At 48.4% G+C, this 19731-nt stretch overlaps 1 protein-coding gene across 1 annotated transcript in view; it reads right to left on the bottom strand.

The window, feature by feature from the left end:
- Positions 1–4517: 4517 nt before the first annotated feature.
- The window catches only part of LOC111953844 (vascular endothelial growth factor receptor 1-like), a 36568-nt gene continuing 21354 nt past the window's right edge, over positions 4518–19731 (bottom strand). Inside the window, 19 exon segments of the mRNA XM_070435656.1 lie at positions 4518–5425; positions 5515–5600; positions 5704–5779; positions 5871–5998; positions 6064–6169; positions 6249–6348; positions 6518–6629; positions 6952–7026; positions 7028–7075; positions 7230–7255; positions 7258–7317; positions 10156–10270; positions 10272–10357; positions 11330–11434; positions 11917–12052; positions 12144–12250; positions 13704–13835; positions 14866–15012; positions 19375–19680. Coding sequence (XP_070291757.1) covers positions 5260–5425; positions 5515–5600; positions 5704–5779; positions 5871–5998; positions 6064–6169; positions 6249–6348; positions 6518–6629; positions 6952–7026; positions 7028–7075; positions 7230–7255; positions 7258–7317; positions 10156–10270; positions 10272–10357; positions 11330–11434; positions 11917–12052; positions 12144–12250; positions 13704–13835; positions 14866–15012; positions 19375–19680 — 2117 coding nt within the window. The 3' untranslated portion in view covers positions 4518–5259.

The raw sequence follows: 19731 nt of genomic DNA, 5'->3' as shown, positions 1-19731 counted from the left end.
TCTTCATTTGAGAAGAAGTGATGCTTTTAAAACATTTTTTTTTTTAGCTGGTTCCCTTCATTTTGCTCAGCTGTTGTGCAGTGATGCATGATGGGACATGGAAGGGATGGTCTTTCTCCCTCAACACAAACTTTATGTTGTGGACCAATACCAGCTGGGGTGGGGACGGAGGGGCAAGGAACGGGACAGAGTCAGTAAGGTTTTAAGAACATCTGTTTTTTATTTGACCATTTTAAATCATGTGAGACAAAATGTGCTCGAGGCAGCGACAACCAGGAATTTAACCTCTGACCTCTCCCAGTGGTCACCTGGGATTTTCCTCCTGAAGTGCGCACTTATTCAATCCCTCTCATGGTTTTAAAAAGAATGGATTGGCGTGAGAGATGATGGAAACTGCTTATACCAATCCAATAATTTTAAATTCACAAGGGGTAGTGAAGGAGTTTACTCTTCAGGAAGAAAAATATAGAATTTGGGAGAGGGTGGGTAAGATTGGTGAGCAGTGGCTGATGCATTCAGAAGCACGGGTCTATTCAGAAGGGTGAAACGTTCAAAGCGTTAGATATAAATGTATTGTATATATCATAGACTTCTAGTCACATGAGATGAGGTAGCTGTGTCTGTTCTATACATCACTGTTCTATGTGTAACATATTGGATGTTCCACCCCATTGAATAGACCTTCTGTTGAATGGTTTGGAATTCTCTCAGGATGACGGACAGCTGGAGGGGCCCGATGACTGAATGTGTTTGGCCGTCATTGCTCGCCCTTTATCCAGTCAGATCGATGTGGACTGGACTCTAAATGGGGGTAGGTGGAGATACTGTGGGGGGAATTCGTGAGGTGATAATGGCCCTAAGCACAGATTTAGCATCGGTTTACTCTGTCCAACCTTACCTAACCTACTTGGATGTCAACATATCTGACCCTATGTCAGTGAATAGGGGCATCTTCTACCCAATACTCCATGAGGTGACATGGGAGTTGCCACATAGCACAGATCTAGGAACTGTTTATCTACACCTAGCCTATCCTGAACCATTTAGGAGTTGAAGAGTAAAACTGACTGTAGATCAGTACATAGGGGCCACTTGATCTAAAACCTGCTCGGAGTTAGAATCGTACTGTTTTCAGTGAAATGATCGAAACAGAAAACGTATTTGGTGAAATGTGGTGCTTAGAACCCTAAATTTAAACAGATCACACGCATCCACCCTATCAATATCCCATCCCCAACAACTCATGACACACTCCCGTAATACTACACCACTCCGACACACGCCTCTCCCCCCACCACACCACTCCGACACACGCCTCTCCCCCCACCCCCAGTTCCGACACGACGCTTCTCTCCCGACATTACAGCTGGCGCACTTCCGAACAAAGCACGCCTCTTCCGCCAGCTACACCACTCCGAACAGCAAATGTAGACGCCTCTCCCACTTACCCGCACGGTTTTCGCGATCACACCCTCTGCCACTCCCACGAACTAGAACACACTTGATCCGACTATCTACGCTCTACCCCTACAGCTCAACAAGCACATAGAGTAATAACGGAACCCGCCTTAGCTCGCCCCCTACTACACCACTGTCGACACACGCTCAATGCCCTCCCCCACTGAAAATCACTACGCGAGCCGCTCCACTCGACGCCCGACACTACAAGCCACTTCCGACACACGGCCTCCCCCCCCCCCAGACTAAACTCACTACCGACACCACGCCTCTCCCCCCACTGAAGACCACTGACACCCGTATCATTCCAGGGTGTTTTTCTTTATTTTTACTGATTTTCTACTTGTAGAATAATGTGAAGACATCAAAAGATGAAATAACACATATAGAATCAATGTGGTACCGTAAAAAAAGTGTTTACAACGACACTCACAACACCGCTAAATCTGAGACACTCACTGCTACTCATTTCGCAGATCTTCTTACAGCCGCATCAAAGTAGCCGCACAACATCCCTTATGCCTTGACCAATCTTGGCATCTCGTCACCAGTTCACCTCGGAATGCTTTTTCAAAACAGTCTTAGAAGGAGTTTCCCCGAACATATGTGAGGCCTTGTTGGCTGCTTTTCCTTCAGTCTGCGGTCGCAACTTATCCCAAACCATCTCAATTGGGTTGAGGTCCAGGAGTGACTTTGTGGAGGCCACAGGTTCCCCCCCCCCCCCACTAACCCATCCGACACCACGGCCTAGTCCGCGTCTCCCACCCCCACTCTGACAATGCCACTCCGAACACGCCGTCACCCTCCCACTCCACCCATCTAACACCATCTCCGACCATCTCACTTCGCGTCGGCTCAACCCCCTACACTGCACTGCCGACACACGCTAGCTCTCCCCCTTACACACTACAAACAACTTGAAGCTTGTGTCTCCGGGAGCAGCAATCATGTTGTCTGTTGAAAATAGATCCAAACCTTGATAGTCCACACTACCAAGCTCTACAAACCGAGACTGGGATGGTGTCGACACACGCCGCTCGGCTGCCCAACACGTACACACTGAAATCCGACACCACGCCCCTGCTTGTGCCCCCGCGGCGCGACTGATATACACTAGCCGTCGACACATGCTGGTATACGCCCGCTCGACCTACAACACCATCTGAAAGACCGACAAAAACTTCTAGCCAAGCCTTAACCCCCCTACACCATAAAACGCACTGCTCTATACGACACACCCCCCCCGTCACCCCCCTTCCGCCCCCCACTTACGGGACAGAACCACTCTGACTACACGCCCCCCCACACAGTCCACACATACACCGCCTCCCCCTCCACGCACGCCCCAAGCGCCCCCCCCCCACTATCACCAGCTCGACCGATAGCCAGCAACGATCGACACACGCCCTTCCCCCACTAAACACTACCGACAACCCACTCGACACACGCCCCCCCCACTACACCACTCCGACACACGCCCCCCCCCCCACTACACCACTCGACACGACGCCCCCCCCCACTACAACCACTCCGACACACGCCCTCCCCAGCTAACCACTCCGCACACGCCTCTCCCCCCCCCACTACACCACTCCGACACAGCGCCGTCCCAGCCCCTCCCCACTACACCATCTGAGCCGACACATCCCTCCCCGCACACCGCGCACACACCACGCCTTCCTCCCACACTACACACTTCGCGACACGACGCCTCTCCCCCCTGCCCACTACACCACTTATCGACACGACACGCGCTCCTTGGTCCCCCCCACTACACCCACTCCAACCGATCACACGCCTTTCTCCAAACCACCCCCCCACACCAGCTTACACACCACTTTCATCTCCGACGACACGCCTGACTTTGCTCCCCCACTACACCACTTATCCCCGACAGTCATTTGGTCGCCTCTCCCCCTGCACTGACACCATCCGACACACGCCTCCCTCTCCGCCGCCTGGCACTCAAACCACTGTTTACCCGACACACGCTGCCCGCCCCCCACTACAGCCACTATCCCCGATCACACGACTCCGCCCTTCCCGCTCCATCACTCACACCCTGCCGACATCACGCCTCTCCCCCGCCCCTACTACACACTACACTCGGACTACACACGCACACACCCTCCACTTACATCCACTGTATGCGCGATGTTCCGACACACTGCCCTCACCTCCCGGTTCTGCGTTCACAGCAAAGATGCGGGGCTGTTGTATACCGAAAAAATTGTGGGTTGCACCGACTACAACCACTTTTCCGACACACGCCTTCTCCCCCCCCCCACTACACACTCCGACACACGCCTCTCCCCCCACTTACACCATCCGACACACCCCCCCACTACACCACTCCGACACACGCCTCTCCTCCCCACTACACCACTCCGACACACGCCTCCTCCCCCCCCACTACACCACTCCGACCACACGCCTCCCCCCCCCCCCCACTTACAACCACTCCGACACGCCTCCCCCCCCCCCCCCACTACACCACTCCGCACAGCGCCCTTCCCCCCCCCCCTCCACTACATCGACACACGCTCTCTCCTCCCCCCACTACACCACTGCCGACACAGTACCTCTTCCCCCCACTACACACTTCGCACACAGCCTCTTCCCCCCACTAAACACTCCGAACACGCCTCTCCCCCCCCCCCCACTTTACCACCAACTCCGAACTATCCGCCTCTCCCCCCCTCACCTCGACCACACCGCTTCCCCCACTACACACCTTTGTCCGACACACAGCTCCCCCCCCCCACACACCACTGCCGACACACGCTCCCCCCCCCCCCCACTACACCACTCGCGAACAGCCTTCCCCCGCCCCCCCTACACACTCCGCCAGCCCCTCACACCGACTCCCCAGTCTGAACATGACTCTCCACTTAACATCTATCAATCACGCTCTTTGTATGTTGTTTTGCCCATCTTGTGTTCATTGTCTCAACTTTTGCAATATTGTGTGTACAGCAGTATTTTAATAAAATATACCAAAACAGTGTGTTGTCTTAGTGTCATGCATGTGAAGACCAGAGGATTGTCTTGACAGTCAGTGTGGTAACGCTTCTTTACTTCAACATGTTTAAATATGTTTTGAATACATACATACATACTTGTGTCAGTCAGGGCAAACGGCTGTGGCTATTAAACATGTTCTACAGTACTTCTCCATAGCTCTGCATCAACTGGTCTAATGGTCATTGACAGCAGTTGCCTTCCTTGACACAATCTCATGAGGTTAACATATTGTAAATAAATAGGTGCAACACTATTTTCTAATGAATAAATTCTTCCAGCATACAGGTGTAGGAACATCATGGTCACTGGAGACAACCGAGATTCCTCTGAGCTCTATAGTCCAACTACACTAAATAGACTGGTACATGGACATGCAGTGTTGCTGCATGTGATAACACTATCATGGATTTAGCTGCTGTTAGTGGTGTGGGTGTGGCACCCTACGCAGGCCTCAGTAATTCACATACCTTACTCCTCTCCCCCTGAGGAAGCTACAGCATCAAATACAATCTTTAGAGGAATTGTTTGTAGAGACAGATATTTGGAGTGAAGTCGTCTGATAGTATGTTATGGGGAAATGAAGCACTGCATCAATAATTAATCTGTGACAAAGATGGACTAGGGATAGAGAAGGTGTCAGAGGGAGGAGGGAGAAAGATGGACTAGGGATAGAGAAGTGGGTGTCAGAGGGAGGAGGTTAGGGTGAGTGATGGTGTGCTGGGAGGGAGGAACCAAGGCAGTTCTAACCAGAGGGAGAAGTGTGATATGATAGAGTTGTCAGAGGGAGGGGTAGAGGAAGGCAGAGTTGTAGTCGGGTGGAGGGGAACAGCTCTCCTCGGAGTCACAGTCGCATGGGAGGACAGGCGGCTCGTCATGGAGACCAGTGATGTCATTACACATGCAGSGCACCAGGTTTTCCCTGCACGTACTGATGGTGAAGAACCTGCCAACACACCCCCTCAATCATTATCAATACAGAACACAAAATACTCTCATTTGTAGTCAGAGGGGTTGAAGGTTAGAGGTGGTGACCTTGTGAGGCTCTTGGCACCGCTGGTCCATTTGAGGCGTTTGAGTTCCTCAGAGGGTAGAACCATCCCGCTGTCTCCCTGCTCATCCTGAAACACACCAGTTCTACGCATTAGTGTGTGATACACAGCAACACACCAGACACATCAGTGACGAGCGAGAAAATAAATGTGAATCAGTGTGTGCCCTCACGTCCGGCCCAGGCGGGTCCTTGCTGGGCAGTTCCTCAAAGGTCCTGAGTTTCGCTGTGCTCCTGGTGTTCATGTAGCTGGAACAGAATTAAAACATTACCAACTACAACCCATTGGACTGTACCAACTGTCATTTTTCTCTGTTTATGGGGGTGTTCCTAGCCTTACCCTAGACTGATGAGTCTGTGTGGATGCAGGTCAGTCAGGGAGCTGTCTGTGGAGTCTCTCTGGACGCTGCTGTCTGGGTCTCTCTCTCCACACAGGAACGTGCCCAGGGGAATGTAGTCCTTCCCATCCTGATCATAGACAAGGTTCAATACACAGGAAGAAGAGAGAGAGAGAGAGTGTGTGTGTGTGTTACCTGTTGAACCCGTGCCTCCAGCAGGTCTCCCAGTGTTTCCACTAGGCCAGTGAAGGTGGGGCGGTCTGAGGGGTTAGCCTCCCAGCATGCCAGCATGGTGCTGTAACTACAGACAACACACCAGTTAAACTCACACCACAGTCTCTCTTCAGTTCTCTCTCCATCAATATATTTCTCTTTCTCACATTTCTGGAGTGCTGTACTCTGGGGGTCGCATGCGTGTTCCCTCCTTTAGTTGGTGGCAGAACTCCTCATCTATGTTCAGGCCTGGGTACGGAGAGGCTCCTGTGAGACAGACAGAGAAGAAGCCTCGCGTCTTGTCCAGGTGATACAGTAATGGTATGTACTAGTCATAGTACGAGCCATAGAGATCCTATTAAATGACTAGTATTCTAATTCCTAACTCTATGGGACCAGCAGTATGTGTTTTGTGTAAGTGGATATGAGGACCGACCCAGAGAGAATATCTCCCAGAGCAGAACTCCATAGGACCACACGTCACTCTGGGTCGTGAACACCTTGTCAAAGATGGACTCTGGGGACATCCACTTCAATGGCAGCCTTGCCTGTGGAGAGCAGGGGTCATGGGTCAGAATCAGCTGCCAGCAGAGAGTACAGAATATCCTGGTCCCAGACCTGTTTGAGGTGTCTCGCCAACTTGGCAGGACAGCACAACTACTGTAGATCTGAGAATAGGCTAAGTACAGTGAAGTCCCCGTTATGAGGAGGAGATAAATATTGTCCCCATGTGTGTGTGTGTGTGGTGTGTGTGTGTGTTGTGTGTGTGTGTTGTGTGTGTTGTGTGTGTGTGTGTGTGTGTGTGTGTGTGTGTGTGTGTGTGTGTGTGTGTGTGTGTTGTGTGTGTTGTTTGTGTTGGTGTGGACTCACGTCTCCCTGCGGGACGTAGTCGAGGTCTTTGTAGAGGTCTCTGGCAGACCAAAGTCCACAGATCTTCACCACTTTTGTCTTCAGACAGCAGAATGTTCCTGGCAGCCAGGTCACGGTGGATACACTGACATAGAAACACAGAGTGAACACACACACAATTAAAAGCACAATTTGGGATCTATTGATTCGCATCGAGCGGTACAAATGAGCCAAATATTTTCAAGGTCATATACTATATGTCTTTCAGACAGACAGGCAGACAGACACGGGTATCAGACCTTGCGAGAGGCGAGGAACCTCATGCTCGAGAACCTTGGAAACTGTAGGAGATGAGATCCTCCAGGAACAGAGGAGACTTAGAGACACCTGAAAGAGAAGAGAGAGAGACAGAGAGAGGGAGAGAGAGACAGAAGAGAGCAAGGGAGAGAAGGGACAGGAGAGGCAGGAGTAGAGAGGACGAAGAAGAGAGGAGACGAGGAACGAGGACAGAGAGAGAAAGGGAGAGGAGCAGAGAGAGAAGAGAGCGAGAGAGAAGAGGACTGAGTAGGGAAACGATGGGGCAGAGAAGACAGTAGAGAGAAGGAGAGGTAGGGACTAGAGATGAGACAGAGAGAAAAGGGAGATGGGACTAGAGAGAGAAAGGGAGAGGAGGGACAGAGAAGAGAAAGTGAGAGGAGTTAGAGGGTGAGGATTGAAAGATAAAAATCTCAACAACAACAAAAACTGTAGATAACAATAATTACCCCTCATCAAAACAATGTCGTCATCTCCAAAAAAAAATACCAAAAAACTACCTCTCCTACTGTTCTCTCTCTCTACCTTCTCATCCTTAGTTCCCATCCTCTCTTACCCCTCCCTCTGTTTCTCTCTCTTAACCCTTCTCTTTCTCTCTTCTCTTACCCTCTTCTGTCTCTCTCTCTTACCCTCTCCTCTGTTCTCTCTCTCTTACCCCTCTCCTCTGTCTCTCTTCTCTTACCCCTCTCCTCTGTTCTCTCTACATCTTACTCTCCTCGTTCCTCTCTGTCCTCTCTCTCTTATCCACCTTCTCCTCTGTCCTTCTCTCCTCTCACCCTCTCCTCTGTTCTCTCTCTCTTACCCCTCTCCTCTGTTCTCTCCTCTTATCCTTCCTGCTGTTCTCTCTCTCTTACCCTCTCATCTGTTCTCTCTCTCTTACCCTCTCCTCTGTTCCTCTCTCTTACCCTCTCCTCTGTTCTCTCTCTCTTACCCCTCTCCTTGTCCTCTGTCTTCCCTCTCCTTGTTCTCTCTCTCTACCCTCTCCTCTGTTCTCTCTCTCTTACCCTCTCCTTCTGTTCTCCTCTCTCTACCCCTCTCCTCTGTTCTCTCTCTCTTACCCCTCTCCTCTTCTCTCTCTCTTACCCTCTCTCTGTTCTCTCTCTCTACCCCTCCTCTGTTCTCTCTCTTATCCCTCTCCTCTGTTCTCTCTCTCTTACCCCTCTCCTCTGTTCTCTCTCTCTATACCCCTCTCCTCTGTTCTCTCTCTCTTCCCTCTCTTCTCTCTCTCTTACCCTCTCCCTGTGCTCTCTCTTCTCCTCGAAACACCTCTTCTTCCCATCCTGTCACAGGGCAGAGAAAATGAGTTGTGGTTAATGTGGTCAGGTAGTGCTACTGGTCAATATGGATATTCTGTATTTATTATATTTAGTGTGTGGATTAGTGTGTTTTGTCTCTAGTTTACAACCACTACACATACCTATACGACACAAACAGCAGCATTACAACTTCAACTCACTATGAGTGTTAACATGAATCATACAGGACTAATACTTCAGAACTACAGATTCTGACATTAAGGAAAAAGTTCCTCTCTCTTATTACAGATAACAAGACATCATTGATTGCATAAGTGAGTAGATGATGTGTTTGATTGCTTGAGGCTCATTCTGTGTATCCGTCAGAGGAAATGAGACTTGAATGTGAGATAAGTATCTTAACGTCTGTAAGAAATTGACAATAAGACATTCATGACGCTCTTCACAGCATAAAGATATAGACAGGAAGTCAATGGGAACTTGACCTTCATTGACGTCGTCCGTCCGTCCGTCCGTCGTCTCCGTCCGTCGTCCGTCGCTCCGTCCGTCCGTCCGTCCGTTCCGTCCGTCCGTCCGTCCGTCCGTCCGTCCGTCCGCTCCTGTCCGTCCGTCCGTCCGTCCGTCCGTCCGTCCGTCCGTCGTCGTCCGTCCGTCCGTCCGTCCGTCCGTCCGTCCGTCCGTCCGTCGTCCGTCCGTCCGTCCGTCCGTCGTCCGTCGCTCGTCCGTCGTCGTCGCGTCCTCCGTCGTCCTCCGTCGTCCGTCCGTCGTCCGTCCGTCCGTCCGTCGTCCGTCACAGTCAGTCAGTTCAGTCAGTCAGTCAGTCAGTCAGTCAGTCAGCTCAGTCAGTCAGTCAGTTCAGTCAGCAGTCAGTCAGTTCAGTCAGTCAGTCAGTCAGTAGTCAGTCAGGTCAGTCAGTCAGTCAGTCAGTCAGTCAGTCAGTCAGTCAGTCAGTCAGTTCAGATCAGTCAGTCAGTTCAGTCAGTCAGTCAGTCAGTCAGTCAGTCAGATCAGTCAGTCAGTCAGTCAGGTCAGTCAGTCAGTCAGAGTACAGTCAGTCAGTCAGTCCGTCGTCGTCCGTCCGTCCGTTCCGTCCGTCCGCCGTCGTCCGTCCGTCCGTCCGTCCGTCCGTCTGTCCGCCGTCCGTCCGTCCGTCCGTGTCCGTCCGTCCGTCCGTCCGTCCGTCCGTCCGTTTCCGTCCTCCGTCCGTCCGTCCGTCCGTCGTCCGTCCGTCCGTCCGTCCGTCCGTCCGTCCGTCCGTCCGTCCGTCCGTCGTCGTCCGTCCGTCCGTCCGTTCCGTCCTCTTCCCCGTCTCGCCGTCCGTCCGTCCGTCCGTCGTCCGTCCGTCCGTCCGTCCGTCCGTCCGTCCGTCCGTCCGTCCTCGTCCGTCCGTCCGTCCGTCGTCCGTCCGTCCGTTCTCGTCCGTCCGTCCGTCGTCCGTCCTCCGTCCGTCCGTCCGTCGTCCGCCGTCCGTCCGTCCGTCGTCCGTCCGTCCGTCCGTCCGTCCGTCCGTCGTCCGTCCGTCCGTCGTCCGTCCGTCCGTCCGTCCGTCCTGTCCGTCCGTCCGTCCGTCCGTCGTCCGTCCGTCCGTCCGTCCAGTCCGTCGTCCGTCCGTCCGTCAGTCAGTCTAATTAATCTAGACAGAGGGAGAAGTCACCTTGTGAGCAGGAACACGTCTCTCTCTTGCCTCTCAGGTAGGTGGATAGGTTTCCATACCTACAGTACTCCACTATCACCATGAGAGGCCCTGCCTTGGTGCAGGCTCCCAGCAGTGTTGACCACATTCAGGTGGTGGCCGATGTGGTTCAGGACTTTCAGTTCTGTCATCAGAGCCTTGTGGTCACTGGGAGTAGCCCCCTCTGGTGGACAACATACAGCACAAGCACATTATAAATACATCACACTATAAATACGGCACATTATTAATACAGCACATTATAAATACAGCACATTATTAATACAAAACATTATAAATACAGCACATTATAAATACAACACACTATAAATACAGCACATATTAATACAGCACATTATAAATACAAGCACATTATAATACAACAATTATTAATACAGCACATTATAAATACAGCACATTATCAATACAGTACATTATAAATACATCACATTATCAATACAGCACATTATAAATACAACACATTATAAATACAGAGCATAATCAATACAACACATTATAAATACAGTACATTATAAATACATCACACTATAAATACAGCACATTATTAATATAGTAAATAAAATACAGCACAGTATAAATACATCACTTTACAAATACTGCACATTATAAATATATCACTTTATAAATACAGCACATTATAAATACAGTACATTATAAATACATCACACTATAAATACAGCACATTATAAATACAGTACATTATAAATACATCACACTATAAATACAACACATTATAATACAACACATTATCAATACAGCACATATAAAATACAGTACATTATAAATACATCACATATCAATACAGGACACTATAAATACAGGACATTATAAATACAGCACATTATAAATACAGAATATTATCAATACAAGCACATTATAAATACAGACATTATAAATACATCACATATCAAACCAGGACATTATAAATACAGTACATTATAAATACAGCACATTATAAATACAGAATATTATTAATACAGCACATTATTAATACAGTACATTATAAATACAGCACATTATGCTGGTAGAGTCATGTTCTATTCTATTCAGTTGTTCTATTCTGAAACAAAAGTCATCATTTGTCACGTTGTTAGATAGCATGACTCAGATATAGTGAACATAATAAAGCAGGTACCCTTGAGCATCTTGACAGCCACAGTCCTGCAGCCTGTAGAGTTGTCGATGCCAAAGGCAGACGCCTGCATGACTTTCCCAAAGGCCCCACGGCCCAGAGGTTTCTCTGGAAGGACATAGAGAGATCATTCAAACACAATCTTATTTGTTTCTCAAATSGTGGGGTTGAAACCCAAAGGATGGGTTGTGGTTTAACACTGGGCGGTGGCAGTCTGTCAGAGTTAATGTTTCTTAAGGCTTCAGGTGGGAACCACCTAGATATCCCAGCTGACCGTTCGTAAAACTTGAGAAATTAAAATGACATTTACTGTATATCCAACAAGCCCTGATGAGTCAAACTCAGATCCCACCATAGCCAGACCTGATTAGTTACAGTAAACATAGCTCCCACCCATGATTAGCACAACACAGATAACGCTGATTACATGAGGCACTCCCAGTCATCTCTGATGCAGATAAGATTGTTACGAGAAAGTGATCATATCTATCACTAATCTTCATCATCTCCTCTCCCCCAACTTTATACTTGGTCTGTAACCAATCACTACACAGTGTACCAGGCTGGTAACAAATGATGTAAAGTTATACCCAGTTTGAGGCGGTCTCTGGGGAACTCCCATTGGCCTGGGTCGTACTGTAGCCTATCACACTGCTCCTCCAGAGGCCCCTCCCCTGGGTCCAGGATGATTGAAAGGTACTCAGCCTTGGCACTCGAAGAGTTTGGCTGAGAGAAATGGATTTATATGAAATTATCAAAAATAGGACAGATAGTTACACAATTTTATACACTRATGTCTGCTCCATTTGTGTCTGACCTTTTTGAGTTTACGTATGAAGAGAGTGAGAAGCAGCCAGAAGAGAGTGGCCACCAGGCAGGTACAGGTGAGAGTAGGAATCTCCAGAGACAGGCCACCTGATGAGTCTACACAGAGAGAGAGAGGACTAGAATCTGAAGTCAAATGTTTACTGATGATCTGGTGCTTCTGTCCCTAACCAAGGAGGGCCGACAGCAGCACCTAGATCTTCTGCACAGATTCTGTCAGATCTGGGCCCTGACAGTAAATCTCAGTAAGACAAAAATAACCGTGTTCCAAAAAAGGTGCAGTTGCCAGGACCARYAATKCAWWTTCCATCTAGACACCGTTGCCCTAGAGCACACAAAAAAACTATACATACCTCGGCCTAAACATCAGCGCCACAGGTAATTTCCATAAAACTGTAAACGATCTGAGAGACAAGGCAAGAACAGCCATCAAAAGGAACATAAAATTCAACATACCAATTAGGATCTGGCTAAAAATACTTGATTCAATTATAGAACCCATTGCCCTTTATGGTTGAGATCTGGGGTCCGCTCACCAACCAAGAATTCACAAAATGGGACAAACACCAAATTGAGACTCTGCATGCAGAATTCTGCAAAAATATCCTCTGTGTACAACGTAGGGAGAGAGAAGAGAGCATGATTGAAATTAATCTGAGGATTTACACGTTTTAAACTATAGAAATAGAAGCACAGAGATGAACAGAGATGAACAGGCCCTCTCAGGAATAGTTATTCTCTCCTCCCTCACTTCAAGTAAAATCACTTATCTGACATTTATTTCACTCATGCGCTGCAGTTCTCCACCTTCCCACATGAGGGCGCTGTTCTCTCACTGTCCCTCCGTCCCTCCTTGTCTGTCCCAGCCTCTGATCAGGGTGGAAACGACCCAACAGGCTCAAACACAAACAGCCATCTTCCTCATTCATCTTGGTGTTTTTCTGAAGATATAGAAATAGCCTCACTTTACGGGGCAGCAGTGGGGCTTCCGAGGGAAATCAAAAAGGGAGACAGCTTCCTTCCTGACTTATTAGAACAGAACAACACCGAGCCACTCCTCTCCATGGTCAGGCTAGGGAGCTTCCGCTAGCTGCTAGGGAGCTTCCGCTAGTTCCACTAGCTGCTACTCAGTGAGTGGGTCCTCCAAACAGGGGTGACTGACACTGTAGTCCAGCCTCTACTGGAAAGAACTGGGTGACGCACCAAAGACTCTCTAAAGAAGGGAAAATCAATCAAGACGTACAAGGATAGCAGCACTATCTAAAGCAGTGTCTCGTTTTGTCTTTACAACTGACCCTATTAGCTGAGGCTTTACTCTTCACCCTTGTTATAGTAGATCATGATTAGATTACTGTTATATGTATAAGGTTGTTAATCTAATTGGTTGTCATTCGTACCCTTTAACACTCACATCCCGGCTATCACAAGAGTGTTTATCCACAGGCACCAACATGACCAAATAAGGAAGAAACCCATCTTGGATGGTTATAGAATGAGAGAGGAGAGAGAGTTGAGTGTATTCCACAGTTACTATTGGTCAATGGATCCTTACTGTGAACCCAGATGTAGGCGGAGCTCTCAGCAGAGCCTCTCTCATTGGTTGCCTGGCAGGTGTACAGACCCTGGTCCTCCACTGTGATTCGGTCAATGTGGAGGTTCTCGCCTCCTTGTGCTATGACGATACCTACACATGAGAAACAGAACATGTCAGTCATTTCCCAACACCAACTTCAGGAGTCGTTCTCAACAGTGAGGAGGATTCCTCTCTCATCGTCCTGTCTTTATTCTGATTTATTCAGATCAGGGCAGGTGAATTAAAGAGGAGGAGAGGAAGTCATTTTAGACTATTGACACTCCAAGTCACCAAGCAACTCAACTTTCACTGTTGTAATATTCCCATATATATACTGAACAAAAATATAAACGCAACACGTAAAGTGTTGTTCCCATGTTTTCAAGAGCTGAAATGAAAGATCTCAGAAATGTTCCATACGCACAATAAGCTTATTTATCTCTATTTTTGACACAAATGTGTTTACATTCTTGTTAGTGAGCGTTTTTCCTTTGCCAAGATAATCCATCCACCTGACAGGTGTGACATATCAAGAAGCTGATTAAACAGCATGATCATTACACAGGTGCACATGGTTCTCGGGACAATAAAAGGTCACTCTAAAATGTGCTGTTTTGTCACACAACACGATGCCACAGATGTCTCAAGTTTTGAGGGAGTGTGCAATTGGTATGCTGACTGCAGGAATGTTCACCAGAGCTGTTGCCAGAGAAATGTTAATTTCTCTACCATAAGCCGCTTCCAATGTTGTTTTAGAGAATTTGTCAGTACGTCCATTTGGCAGTACGTCCAGGACCTCCACATCTGGCTTCTTCACCTGCAGAGTTGTCTGAGACCAGCCCCCCGGACAGCTGAGGAGTACTTCTGTCTGTAGTAAAGCCCTTTTGTGGAGATAAACTCATTCTGATTGGCTGGACCTGGCTCCCCAGTGGGTGGGCCTATGCCCTCCCAGGCCCACCAATGGCTGCGCCTTTGCCCTGTTGTGTGAAATCTATAGATTAGGGCCTAATGAATTTATTTCAATTGACTGGTTTCCTTATGAACTGTAATCTCAGCAAAATCATTGAAATTGTTGCATGTTGCGTTTATATTTTTGTTCAGTATAATTGAGACGGGGATATAAGATCACTGTGCCTCCCACCTGATCCCTGAAGCAGTGTGTGTTGGTCCTTGTACCATGTGATGAATGGGCGTGGCACTCCGTGGGCGTGGCAGCTGAGTGTCACTGAGCTGCTGATGTTCACGCTGCAGTCAGAGAGATTCTGTAACAGCACCGGAGCCTCCAGTACTGTGGGAAAACACACACCATGAGTGTGTGTGTGATTAGGTGCGCATGTGTGAGAGAGAGATGTGTGTGTGTTGTGTGCGTGCGTGCGAGCGAGCGAGCGTGCGTGCGTGCGTGCGTGCGTGCGTGCGTGCGTGCGTGCGTGTGTGCGTGTGTGCGTGTGTGTTGTTAGTAACCAAATGGCCAAGGTCCACATGAACAGAGGTCATCATTGCATCACAAAATATTGAGTTACTTCAATGTCAAGAGAACAGAACAGATAAGTCATACAGTAGGACCATGAATAGTCATACAGTAGGTCCATGAATAGTCATACAGTAGGTCCATGAATAGTCATACAGTAGGTCCATGAATATAAGTCAACAGTAGGTCCTGAATAGTCATCCTCCAGCTAGGCCCTGCAAAAGGTCATAACAGTAGACCATGAATGAGCTCATACCGTTCGAAGGGTCACTCCCCACACCTCCGCTCATAAAATGTAGGCACATGTAATAACGCTCAATTAACAGCTAATGTAGGTCCCATGAATTGTTATTACACGTACAGCGGCCCTGATGAATAGTTCATTACACGTAGGTTCAGTGGGGAATAGTTCATACAGTAGGGCCATGAATAGTATCAGTAGGTCGCATGAATAGTCCATACAGTAAGTCCCATGATATCAGTCATTACAGTAGGCCCATAATAGTCATACAACAGTAGTCCCATGATATAGTCATACAGTAGGCCCATCGAATAGTCATACTGCATGAATTCCATACAGAGGCTCGCATGAATAGTCATTATCACAGTAGGCCATGAATAGATACCATGTGTATGCCAGAATTAATATGAGACTGCCGCTGAATGATAGCCTGGCCAGCAATAGTCAACAAGTCATGCAGCCATGAATATGTCATACAGTAGGCCATGAATAGTCATACATGTAGGTCCTGAATACTCATACAGCTAGGCCCATGAATAGTCAGATGAGTAGGTCCATGAATAGTCATACAGGTAGGCCATGAATAGTCATACGTACGCTGCTAGTCACATGAGCATGATGTCATACAGTAGGTCCATGATAGTCATAAGTCAGTATGATAGCAACAGTAGGTCCATGTGCAACATGGCATAAGTCATACAGTAGGCATGAATGTAATCAGAATATCATACGTAAGTCATGATAGTTATCATTCCTATGTCATCAGTAGATAATAGATACTTTCCTTTTTATAGCCAAATGACCCGAACGCCTAGGGATATTTTGAAATCGGTCCTGTGATACCCCTGCACACGCCTCTACACACAGGATGTGTGTGTTAGGTGACACATTTTGTTGTGAGTGTATGTGTGTGTGTTTAGATGACACTGGGTTTCCTCTTGGGGTTGTAGTAGTAACCTTAAAAACCACTCAATTTGAAGACATTTTCACTACGACTCAACCATACGACTAGCAAAAGAATGCAAACCTGAAGCACATCCCCACTCTCTGTACTTCTCATCTAGTTTAAAGCCGCATGGGGGTTTGAGAAGGAAAGTCTATGCCGTTGGGTATGGTGAGTCAAATGCAGTAAAATAAATGAATAAAAAGGGACTTAAGTATGTGGGACTGAATGTGTTGTTTCCCATAATCTTCTCCAGGACAACAATATGATGATTGTTCTGTGAGTCCGTGGTTCGACAGTGTCTGATGGCTGGATTGTATACCTCTGGCCTTGGTGAAGGGCTGTAAATGTGCATATGTGGGAAGTGCCATTGTGTCCTTTCCTCACTGATTGGGGATCTTGCATTACCCACGTGAAAGAAAGAGGTGCAGGAAAAGATAGCAGAGAGAGACTAGATCAGGAGAAAGACAGCAGGAGAGCAGACTGAGACAGGGAGAAAAGCCAGCGAGGAGATGCAGACTGAGACAAAGGAGAAAGACAGCAGCCCGAGAAGCAGACACTGAGACAGGGAAAGAACGCAGGAGAGCAGACTGAGACAGGGAGAAAGAATGCAGAGTAGCAGACTGAGACAAGGGAGAAAGACTAGCAGGAGAGCAGACTGAGACAGGGAGAAAGATGAGAGAGACAGAGCTGAGACAGGGAAAACGACAGCAGGAAGAGCAGACTGAGACAAGGAGAAAGACAGCAGGAGAGCAGACAGAGAAGGGAATGAGACAAGAGATAGAGCAGGAGACGTGAGCAGGGAGAAAAGACAACAGGAGAGCAAGATGGACAGGGAGAAAGACAGCAAGGAAGAGAGACTGAGACAGGGAGAAAGTGACAGCAGGAGAAGCAGATCTGAGACAGGGAGAAGACAGCACGGAGAGGAGACGCAGAGGGCAGAAGATAAAGACAGCAGGAGAGCAGATGATGGAGAAAAGCAGCAGGAGAGCAGGACTGAGACAGGGGAGAAAGAGCAGCAAGGAGAGCAGACGTGAGACAGGGAGAGAAAGAACAGCGAAGGAGAGCAGACTGAGACAGGGAGAAAGCACAGCAGAGAGCAGATGAGACAGGGAGAAGACAGCAGGAGAGCAGCTAGGAGACAGCGGGAATGCAGACAGCGGAGACCAGACTGAGCAGTAGGAGAAAGACAGCAAGACGAGCAGACGCTGAGGACAGGGGGAAGGAAAGGAGCAGGGCAGGGAGAAGACGACTAGGAGGACACGAGGAGAAAGACAGCAGGAGAAGCAGGACTGAGACAAGGAGAAAGACAGGCGAGGAGAGCAGACTGAGACCAGGGAGAAAGACAGCACGGAGAGCAGGACTGAGACAAGGAGATAAGACGGCAGAGAGAGCAGACTGGAGACAGAGGAGAAAGACAGCGGAGAGCAGACTGAGACAGGAGAAAGACAGCAGGGAGAGAGACTTGAGACAAGGAGAAAGACGCAGGAGAGCAGACTGAGACAGGGAGAGAAAGACAGAGAGAGAGCAGGACTGAGACAGGGAGAAAGACAGCAGGAGAAGCAAGATTTGTAAGAAGGAGAAACGACTAGCGAGGGAGAGCAGGATGAGACAGGGAGAAGCAGCAGAGGAGAGCAGATTGGACATGGAGAAAGACAGCAAGAGAGAGCAGACTTGGATCAGGGCAGAAAGACATGCCAACAGGAGAGCAGACCTGAGGAACAAGGAGAAAAGACGCAAGGAGAGCAGACTGAGGAGCCAAGGGAGAAAGATTGCACGGTAGAGCAGACTGAGACAAGGAGAAAGATATGCAGCGAGTAGTAAGCACACTGAGACGGGGACAAGGAGGGGAACAGACGGAGAGCAATGAGAGAGGGAAGAGACAGAGAAGAGCAGAACTGAGAACAGGGGAGAAAGACAGCAGGAAGCAGACTGAGATCAACGGTGAGAAAAGAGCGCGAGAAGGTCACGAGGCAGAGACTGCACGGGAGAAAGAGCAGCAGGTGATGCAGATCTGAACAGGGCGAGAAGGCAGGCAGGAGGAGCAGGTCGAGTAGATGACAAGGGAGAAGAAGCAGGAGAGCAGAGCTGAGGACCAAGGAAGAAGAAAGCCAGAGAGAGCAACTGAAGACAGACGAGGGAGAGGAAGGCGAGCAGCAGAGAGAGCAGACGTGGGAACAAAGGAGGGGCCCCAGGAAACTACGGGACTCCAAGTTCCCAAGCACTGATCTGACTGTGTGTGTGTAGGTGTAGCACTGTGTGTGTGTAGGTGTATTACTGTGTGTGTGTAGGTGTATTACTGTGTGTGTGTAGGTGTATCACTGTGTGTGAACGTGAGTGTTTATGTACATACCAGGTGCTGATGGAATGGCAAAATTCCCATAAAATGTAAAGGGACATATAGCCAATCCATTACATTCATCAAAGCAATTCTGCTGAGTTGAAAGGACAGGTGTGAGCACGTCTATGAGTATGTTGATATGAGTATTACCCTGTTTGTCCATGGATGTGTGAATGTGTCATAGTAATGACAATAATGATGATAATGATGATGGTAATGACGACGATAATGATGACGGTAACGACGATGATAATGATGATGGTAACGATGGTGGTAACGATAATGATAATGGTAACGATGATGATAATGATGATGGTAATGATGATGATAATGATGATGATGGTAATGATGATGATAATGATGGCATAATGATGATTGACAACGATAATGATAATGGTCACTACCAATGATAATAGTAATGATGATTGTAACGATGATGATAATGAAGACAGTAATGATGATGGTAATGATGACGATAATGGTGGTAATGATGATGATAATGATGGCGTAATGATGATTGACAATGATAATGATGATGGTCATTACCAATGATAATGGTAATGATGATTGTAACGATGATGATAATGAAGACGGTAATGATGATGGTAATGATGATGATGATCAAAGTGGTCCTGTGTGAGAGGTCAGAGGGCTCACCTGTGACGTCCACCTGTGTGTCCAGATGTGTGTTCTGTCCCGTCAGCAGGTGATGGGCGGAGCAGCGGTAGGTTCCAGAATCCCCCGCCGTCAGGTTGCTAAGCAATAGACTCAGAGTGTCAGAAAACTCTCCTGAGGTCAGTTCACCACCCAGGGAGGGGGTCAGGGGTGTGGCCTCTGCTGGGTCAGTCACCCGTTGCCATGAAAAATTGGTGTACAGGTGCTTATTGGCTACGCAGGTGAGGTGTAGGTCTCCTCCCTCCCTTGGCTCATCCTCCTGACTCACACTGAAGCCTCCTGGGACGTCTGTGAGAGGGAGGGAGGGGGGAGACAGAGATGGAGGGGGGAGACAGAGAG

The sequence above is a fragment of the Salvelinus sp. IW2-2015 genome, linkage group LG27 (genome assembly GCF_002910315.2).
Source record: "Salvelinus sp. IW2-2015 linkage group LG27, ASM291031v2, whole genome shotgun sequence".
Taxonomy (NCBI): Eukaryota; Metazoa; Chordata; class Actinopteri; order Salmoniformes; family Salmonidae; genus Salvelinus; species Salvelinus sp. IW2-2015.
The sequence above is the reverse complement of the archived record's forward strand: the minus strand, read 5'-3'. Positions and strand labels throughout refer to the sequence as shown.